This window comes from Ovis canadensis, chromosome 14 (genome assembly GCF_042477335.2).
Source record: "Ovis canadensis isolate MfBH-ARS-UI-01 breed Bighorn chromosome 14, ARS-UI_OviCan_v2, whole genome shotgun sequence".
NCBI classification, from domain to species: Eukaryota; Metazoa; Chordata; class Mammalia; order Artiodactyla; family Bovidae; genus Ovis; species Ovis canadensis.
Genome location: NC_091258.1, coordinates 65,559,809 through 65,568,363, shown reverse-complemented (window position 1 = coordinate 65,568,363; position 8,555 = coordinate 65,559,809). Strand labels below are relative to the sequence as shown.

Sequence of the window (8,555 nt, the reverse complement as noted above, 5' to 3'; positions counted from 1 at the left end):
TGTGTTAACCAAGGTGTTTATAGCCTCTGTGGCTCTCCGACAGCGCGGTGAAGGCGTAGGGCCCCGTTGGCTCTAACTCTAGGGTGAAAGCAGGAGAACAGAGGACCACGGTCCGGCATCCTTGCTGGGAGCGAGTGGCCCTCTGCTCCAGGGGAGGAGACAAGGAGAGTGACATGAAGAGCTCGTCTCTCTGGAGGTCTCCAGGTCCACAGTGCTACTCCAGGACTGCGGGGGAAGGACGGGGCACAGGGGTGGAGGAAGCCATCAGGGGAGGTAGGGGACCAGGTCCCCGGTGCCCCCATTCCTCCTGCACCCCTGCCCGACCCTGGCCTCCCGGCGGCCCCACCCGCCCCGTGCTCAGCCTGTGCCAGGTTCAGATTCAGGAAGCTGTGGCGTTGGTCCTTGGGCGAGGAAGGAAGGTTGACTGTGAGGAGAGAGACAGGATGAAAAGGAGATCCGAAGCGTCATCAGGGGGCGACCTGCTGTCATGGACCAGCATTCTCCCCCCAACACTGACCCAGAAAACTAGGTTTTGATGAGTGAATGGATGAAGGAGGGTGCTAGGGGTGTCTGGAAGTGATTGGGTCCTTGATCCTGGGAGCTTCAAGTCTGAGGGAGGGGGGGTCACAGTCCTTGACTCAGGGACATGGCTTCTGAGACTGCCGGGTCTGATGTGGGAGGCCAGGCTCCAGGGACATGGCCTCTCAGGCCTCTGAGGATGCTCGGTCTGATGGGAGAGACAAGATCCCTAACTCTGGGAGCTCCCAGTCTGATGGAGGAGACAAGATCCCTAACTCTGGGAGCTCCCAGTCTGATGGGGAGACACGGTCCCCAACATCTGGAAGCTTCCAGTCTGATGGAGGAGACATGGTCCCTACCTCTGGGAGCTCCCAGTCTGATGGAGGAGACATGATCTCTATCTCTGGGAGCTCCCAGTCTGATGGGGAGACACGGTCCCCAACATCTGGAAGCTTCCAGTCTGATGGAGGAGACATGGTCCCTACCTCTGGGAGCTCCCAGTCTGATGGAGGAGACATGATCTCTATCTCTGGGAGCTCCCAGTCTGATGGGGAGACACGGTCCCCAACATCTGGAAGCTCCCAGTCTGATGGAGGAGACACGGTCCCTACCTCTGGGAGCTCCCAGTCTGACTGGGAGTTACGGTCCCCAACATCTGGAAATTCCCAGTCTGATGGAGGAGACATTGTTCCTGACCACTGGGAATTTCCGGTCTGAAGAGGAAACACAATGCCCACCACGTAGGGGTCTCCATCTCGATGGAGGAGATCATCCTTATTTCAGCTTGAGAGAGAAATGTACCCTCTGAGGGTAGAAATTCTGTTCTCTTACTGCATCACAAAGCACGAAACACGATCTGCATTGTCTAAGATGACAGTCTGAGGAGGGAGGCATGGCTCCACCCTCACCCTATTCCGCTCATCTGATGGAAGAGGTACAGGGTGAGGGAGGTGGCAGTGTCTCCCGTGTTTTATGTCCCAGGGAAAAGGATACCTTACCCTCAGTCTACACCCTGTATTTTGAAACCTTTGGTCTGGTGTGCTTCTTACAGAAGAGAGAAGGCATGGAAGTCCCATTGAGTGCCCCAGTCCAATGGAGGAGGCCAGTCTGCCCCTGGTCTGTCGGTTTGACAGACGAGGCAGGAGCTCTATCTGGGGAGGCCCAAGTCAGCGGGAGGACTGAGTCAGCTGGACTCCGCACTATTGGGAGCCCTTGTCTGAAAAAAGCCGCCCCCTCCCCGTCCCCTCCTGCACACTCACGGGCCACCTGCAGCTCCACTTCCAGCGTCTCCGTCTTGCCCTGCAGTGTGACGGTCTTGAGGGTGTAGCGGCCGGCATCCGTGAGGTTCAGCTTCTGCACCAGCAGTGAGCAGTTGGGGAAGCCCACCTCCCGGCCTGTGTGCGCAGGGCCTGCGATCCAGTTCCCGGAAGGAAGTTGGCTGAGAAGCCGGTTAGGCTCGGAGGCAGGCCCGCGGTACCAGGCGTAGACCAGCAGGTCCTTGGGGTAGCCCTGGACGGTCAGCGTCACATCCTGGCCCTCCATCGGCCGGGTGGGCACTGGAACAATGGTCATGACGACCGTGGCCGCTGGGGAGAGAGCGAGGGCAACTGGGTCAGCTGGGCCTCCATGGGTCACAGCGCCCCCCGCCCACCCCCAGCCAGCTCATCTATGCCTCCCGCAACTGACTGGCCCTCCCAGTGCCAGGGTGCCAGAAGGGAGACAGAGGAAGGCGGTGGTGACTTGTGTGGTGGTGGAGGTGGATTTTGTGTCTCAACAATGCCTGCCCGCCAGGGAGCTGCGTTTTCCCTCATTAGTTTGGAAAACCCCGTGCATGGGGGCCGTCTCTCTCCCATTAGACTAGGAATTTCCAGCTCTTGGGGGACTATCTCTCCCCATTAAACTGGAAGACCCTAGAGGGCCAAGTCATGTCTCCTCCATCAGATTGGAAATTGTTAAAAGTCCAGGGGCTGCATCTCCCCCATCAGATTGGAAATTCTCAGATTATGGGGGCCGTGTCTCCCCCATTAGATCATTGGGAGCTATGTACTCCAGGTATTGTCTTTTCTGTGAGCTTGCAAGAACTCAGAATAGGGGGAGCTATAGTTCCGCATTAGATTGAAAGATTCCACAGAGGGGAGGCCATGTCTCCTCCATCAGATTGGAAATTCCAATTGATTATTGGGCTGGGTCTTTCCAGTCAGCTGGGGACCCCAGAAGTTGAATGGGGGACATGTCTATCCCATCAGTCTGGAAATTCCTAGAAAGTGGGGGGCCTGTACTCCCCCATCAGATTGGGAGTACCCCCAAAAGTAGAAATTGTGTTTTCTCCATCAGACTAGGAATTCTCAAAAAAAAAAAAAAAAGCCATGTCTCTTTAAGACCCCATCTCCCCCATCAGAATACAAAATCTGCTTAAGTGTCCCCTGTGTCTCCTCCATCTGATCAGAAGTCATGCCGTCTTCATCACTGCTTGGGTGGCGTGTGAGGCATTGCCTCTTCTCTCTGACTGGCAGCTCTTGAATAGGGAGGCCGTGCTTCCCTAATTCAAGACCGTCTGTGCAAGGGCAGAGACCATGTCTCCTCCATCAGACCAGATGGGGGCAGGATGGTGGCCCCCTTTCCTGTGCCTCCCCCTTTGGTACCTGCCACGGGGTGGCTGACAGTTCAGGAGGCCTTTGGGGGCGCTGTGCCCACTCCCTGCACATACCTGCACACCTTGGACACCCCCCATCTTGACCTGCAGAGACGGGGCTCTGGGCAGCGCCTCAGGTCATCTGGTCCACCCCACTGTCTCTTGCCAAGACCAGCTGCCAAGGCCCCCCTCCGTAGGGTGGGGCAGGAGGTACACTTACCTCTGGGGATGCCATTTCTGCTTTGGGTGAAAGAGATTCCACCCTTTGGATGAGACCCAGCCTGTTAGTAGGAGGGAGGCACGAGGGCGGGAAGGATTGTTGCCACTGTCCCTGGGGGATGGTGGCCACTTGGGAAGGAACCAAGGCGGAATGAATGAGGCCCTCATGTTCAAAGCCACCATCCCCAGGGGATGAGCAGATGTCCCCTGAGGATCCTGATGGCTCTGAGAACACCAGCTGTGTCCGTGCTACCCCCACCGCCAGGTTGTTTAAGGACAGAGGCAAGACAGTGCCTCTCTCGCTGTGTTTTTCCATTTGCCGATGAAAGGCTGTAATTTCCCCGGGAGCGCGTTTGCCTGTGCGCCGGTGTGCGCACGCGCACACCAGCATCCGCGCCAGATAACTGAATAATTGAGTTGGCTGCGCGGAGGTTCAGCTGTTTCTGCGGCAGGGAGGGGGCCCAGCCTGCAGCTGCTGTGACAGACTGAATTTAAAACAGGGGCATGCATATAAAGGGACATCGAATGTTTTTCCACTCTACTGCTGCAGGGTTTGGGACATGTGGCCCGTTTCTGGCTTTGCCACCCCTCAAGGAAGAGAGTCTGATACGACGATTTTTTTTTTTCCGGGGTGGGGGTGTGATAAGACACAGACTACCTTCCTTTTGTCACCTGAGGATGAAAAGGGTCCACCTGAAATGCCACTTTGTCCTTTGGCCAATGAATGGGGTGAGAGTCTCTCCCTTTCCCATCATCTGTTGGGCAAACGGCCGCAGAATGGTGGGTGGAGCAGCCGAAGCTGGGGTCCAACTGGGCCTCCAAGGGGAGGGGGCGGTGGCCAGGCTGCGGGCGACTCACCAGAGAGTTTGACCACCACGGAGGCAGATCCAGAGAGCAGGGTCTTGGGGTTCTTAGCAATACACGTGTACGTGCCCTCCTGGGCGGCTGTCATGCTGCTGATGTTCAGGTGGTCTTGGTCATTCTTTAAGGCCCGCCCATTGAAGGCCCACACATACTCGGGCTCCGGGCAGGACCGGGCCGCGCACCACAGCGTGAGGGACGTGTTGAAGTCGACTTTGATGGTGCAGCCTGTGCGGGTGGTGGAGTCCTGGAGTATGGCCACGCGTTCCGGGCCAACTGTGAGGGCGGGAGGGAGACGAAAGGGCAGTGGAGGGAGAGGGCGGTCCAGGCGGGCACCCACCCAGCTTTCTTTCCACCAGGAGGAGCCCCTGGGAAAATCTGGAGCAAAAAAGTGCTCTGGCCTTTGCAAATCCCTCATGGATCTCTAACTTGCTCTAAGATCTTGACAATCACTTTCCCTCTCGGGAGATTTCAGTCGTCTTTTCTGTAGAAAGACGACGTTGGGGCACTGCAGAAAAGCCCTGCAAGATGTTTTTGACATCTACGGGTTCATTAAGGGAAAAAAAGGCCTAAATGATTGGTTTCCGATAAGCCATTCTAAGAATCTAGAATTCTAGGGTTCCAAGAGTAGGTATTTCTAAGTTCTAGGAGGCTGAGTCTAGAAATCTATGTTTCTAAGATTCCAGGGTTGGGCAGCTCTAAGTTTCTAGAATTAGAGTCTAAGAATCTCTGCCTCTAGAGTTTCTGGGGTTCTCAGAGTCTAGAATCCAGAGCTTCTCAAATCTAGAATTCCCTGGTTGTAGGATTCTAGGCTCTGAGTTTTTCTGCATTGCCATCGCTCGTGTACCTGAGTGATTTCTTTCCTCTGGGTTGTTGTTTAGTCGCTCAGTCGTGTTGGACTCCTTTGTGACCCCCCTGGACTGTAGCCCGCCAAGCTCCTCTGTCCATGGGATTTCCCAGGCAAGAATACTGGAGTGGGTTGCCATTCCCTTCTCCAGGCGATCTTCCCGACCCAGGGATCTAACCTGCATCTCCTGCATTGGCAGGTGGATTCCTTACCACTGAGCCACCTGGGAAGCCCTTTCTCTGAATGCCACATGGTGTGTCTGCTGCTCCTGGGGATGACTCCATACTTTGGTTATGTTTTTAATTTTATTTCCCCTCCCATTCCACCATTCATGTCCCCTCTCCCTTTCAAAAATAACCAGTCCTGGCGGTATTGATTCAAAGGGAGAGATGATTCGATTTCGAACGTGGTCTTCTTGTCCTTTGGAGATGGGTTGAGTGCATTTTGAGGGGACCCTTTGGTTTCTAACCCCAGCTGGCCTACTGACTCACTGTGTGCCCTCGGGCACCCTCTCCTGGCCTCAGTTTCCCCATCTATGAGGCTGGGGGCTGGGCTGGGAGGACTCACAGTACACGGTCAGGTTGACGGGCTCGCTGCGGCTGACACTGACAGGGTTCCAGACCTCACACTGGTAGGCGCCGGCCTCCTCCCTGCGGATGCCATGCCGAGTCAGCACCCGGCCATCGGGAGACAGGCCAAGGCGCACGGCGATGGGCAAGGCGTCGCCGTTGAAGAACCAGCGGACCTCAGCAGGGCTGGGGCTGCTGCATGTCAGGTGTAGAGTGTCCCGGCGCTCCACCAAGGCCGTGCTGTTGGCCACGACCACGGGCTGGGCCAGCATCTCTGTGGGGCAAGAGACAGAGGGGGAGGGGGCCGGGCACTGCCTGCTCCCACGGTCTCCCCCTCCCCAGGCAGGGGGCATGGCTGGATCCCAGTACCCCTGAAACCCCAGCCAGAGGGGCAAAGAACAGGAAGAGAGGAAGGTTTAAATCCTGGAAGCCATCTGGGAGGAGGTGAGCATTTTAATGTTATTTTAGGACTTTTGTTTTTGATGGCACATTTTTTAGGCTTTTTTTTTTTTTTTCCAGGATTTGGCAGGAGCTGGGAAAGCCCAGCTAGGGTAGAGGGGGCTCTCGGGGGTGTCTCACCATAGACCTGCATGTGTCCGTAGCCCACCTCCGTCTGAAATTGCCTGTTGAGAGTCTGCAGGATGTAGGTGCCCGAGTGCCCAGGCAGGGCACCCTGGATGTCCAGGCCACCGTCGGGGCGCACAGCCTCTCGCCCCGTGTGGGCTGGGCCAGGGGTCTCATCGCCTGTGCTTACGATGTAGCTGGCTACCAGGTAAGACAGGCTGAGTGTGGGCCCCGCATACCAGTTGTAGGCCAGCAGTTCCCCCGAAAGCCCTTGGACAGCCAGAGTGACGTTGTCGCCCTCGGCTGGCAGGGCAGGCTCGGGGGTGATAATGATCTCGGCCCCCGCGCTCAGGAACGCGGCTGAAAAGGAGCCAGAGGGGTGGGGTGAGACGGGCTCGACCGCTCCCCACATTTGATGGGGGAGGAGACACGGGCTCCTGGCACATGTGTTTCCTCCATACAGTAAGTGCTCAGTAACTATCTGCCAGGTGCTGACGGGGTCTCAGTCCTGGGGGGGTGGGGGCTGGGATCTGAGGACCGGATCTGTTGGGCTGCGCTAAGGATCTAGCATAGGCCTTGCTCATACCAAGCTCACAGCACCCACTCAGCCCATGGGACCCAGGACGAGACCCAGAGGGTTTTCCCCAGCCGTGAGAGTCATCAGATTAAGCGGCCTCATCCTGCCCCCCGGGAACCCTGGCTCCCGGTTGGGTGCCCTTCCTTTGCCTCCCCAGGCTCAACCACAGCAGAAAGTAGGGCTGTGATTAATCCACTCCACCCTTTCTGTTCTCAACCCAGGAGATAAGCCCCAAACCCGACTAGCTGGTCGAGTCTGCCTGGGATGAAATTGTGTGTGGCTGCCTGGATCAGGAAGCTGTGGCGGTTCTCACATAAGAAGTGTTTACATGCCTGGCCTGGTTTCTGGTACTTTCCATACTGATGGAGCCTGGCTATGAGCAAGGGCTCTGGATCTAGTGCTCAGCCCTGTCGCTTTCTGGCTGTGTGACCCTGACCAGCGACTTCACCTCTCTGAACCTCAGGCTTCTGGTCTATGGAGTGGGGGTGATGGGTGGGGTGATTATGAATACACAAAAAGTGTATAGGACAACACCCGGTAGATGGTAGTAAATGCTGCTGGGGATGACCTTCAAATGACCCCAGGAATTAGACCCATTTCGTAGATGAGGAAACTGAGGCTGAGAAGAGGAAAGCAACTGCCCAAACCACATCCTGAGGGAGGATTGATTACAACTGAAATCAACAGCTGTTGATTACAACTCATGGTAGTTAAGGCTTCTGTAGCTCAGTAAGGGTTTGCTACATGAATGAAGCACAGCAGTGGCTCCCTAACCCATACCCCGGTTTTAGAAATCTCCAAAGTCACCTCAAAAATCTCTTTGGGTGACAGTCCCCGGCCTGCCCCACACTGGTGATTCTTGGAGGAGTAAATTGTGCCTGCATGAAGCAGAGCTGTCGCCCCTGCCTGCTGGGTTTCTGGCTCATACTCTCCCTCCCCAGACTCCCCTCCCTTCCCTGAGACCATGAGGCAACGGCTCTAGGGGTGCCGTTCTCGCTCACCACTGAGAAGGAGCCATCTGCTTCGGATCAGTACCATCTTTCACCCCAAAGCCGGCTCTTGGAGACGACGGCGTGGCGGCCCGGCGCTCCGAGGCCCTTCCTGGTTGGGGTTTGGCTCTGTCTGGCGCTGGACCTGAGAGGATTCGGTGATTTGGAGCTGGGGGAGATCACCTGAATTTGGAGGGATCGAGTCACCAAGAATCTGGGGCCCCGTTTGGGTACCAGAGCGGGTGTGGCAGGCACGGGCCAGGGGCCACGACCTGGTCAGGCCTCCTGGGGCGCCGCCTGACCTTCTTTGTGCCGAGGGCCCGGGTTTGGTACCGGGAGAAGAACCAGGTCACCAGGGAGGCGGGAGGAGGGCCAGGGGAAGATTTTAGGGCAGTTCTTACCCACAGTGCAGGCCGACTTGCGGGGGACACTGAGGGATAAAACCCATCCACGGTGACTGCCATTTTCCCAGGCCCAAAGCTGTGGGTGACCCTCAGGTTTCATCTCAGTGGCTGCCCTGTGATGCGGTCACTGAGTCCCAGCGGGCAGATGGGGAAACTGGGGCATGGGGCAAGGGCTCTGACTTGCCCAAGTTCCTGCAGGCAGGGGGTTCGGAGCTCTGCTTTGTTTCTGAACCCACACAGAAGGGAAGGAGGCTAGTGACTGTACACTTTTTCTGGGGCTCTGTTTTTGTTCATTTTTTGTACGTATTTATTTATTTGACTGCGCCGGTTCTCAGATGCGGCACATGGGATCTTTAATCTTCGTTGTGGGAGGC

At 56.5% G+C, this 8,555-nt stretch overlaps 1 protein-coding gene across 5 annotated transcripts; it reads right to left on the bottom strand.

Annotated features, from left to right (window-relative positions):
* CEACAM16 (CEA cell adhesion molecule 16, tectorial membrane component) lies at window positions 1–8,322 on the bottom strand. Of its 5 annotated transcripts, XR_011248418.1 has the most exons (8): window positions 8,179–8,311; window positions 7,790–7,922; window positions 6,227–6,571; window positions 5,646–5,921; window positions 4,229–4,507; window positions 1,779–2,105; window positions 518–727; window positions 1–424 (listed from the first exon to the last, which is right to left on the bottom strand). XR_011248418.1 is itself a non-coding variant. In XM_069549145.1 (7 exons), exons 2-7 carry the CDS (start codon window positions 7,824–7,826, stop codon window positions 18–20), a joined length of 1,671 nt encoding a protein of 556 aa, XP_069405246.1. In that variant the 5' UTR covers window positions 7,827–7,922; window positions 8,179–8,322; the 3' UTR covers window positions 1–17. The 5 variants fall into 5 exon arrangements, 4 of the variants coding, with proteins under 4 accessions (XP_069405246.1, XP_069405247.1, XP_069405250.1 ...); XM_069549145.1 differs by lacking the exon at window positions 518–727 and having other exon boundaries at window positions 8,179–8,322; XM_069549146.1 differs by lacking the exon at window positions 518–727 and having other exon boundaries at window positions 7,790–7,960.
* Between the last annotated feature and the right edge of the window lie 233 nt (window positions 8,323–8,555).

Coding starts and splice junctions, on each gene's coding strand:
- CEACAM16 (XM_069549145.1), bottom strand. CDS start 7,826: ATGGTACTGATCCGAAGCAGATGGCTCCTTCTCAGTG. Junction 6,572..7,789: donor CAGATGGCTCCTTCTCAGTG/GTGAGCGAGAAC, acceptor GCTCCTTTTCAG/CCGCGTTCCTGAGCGCGGGG. Junction 2,106..4,228: donor CGTGGTGGTCAAACTCTCTG/GTGAGTCGCCCG, acceptor CTCTCTCCCCAG/CGGCCACGGTCGTCATGACC.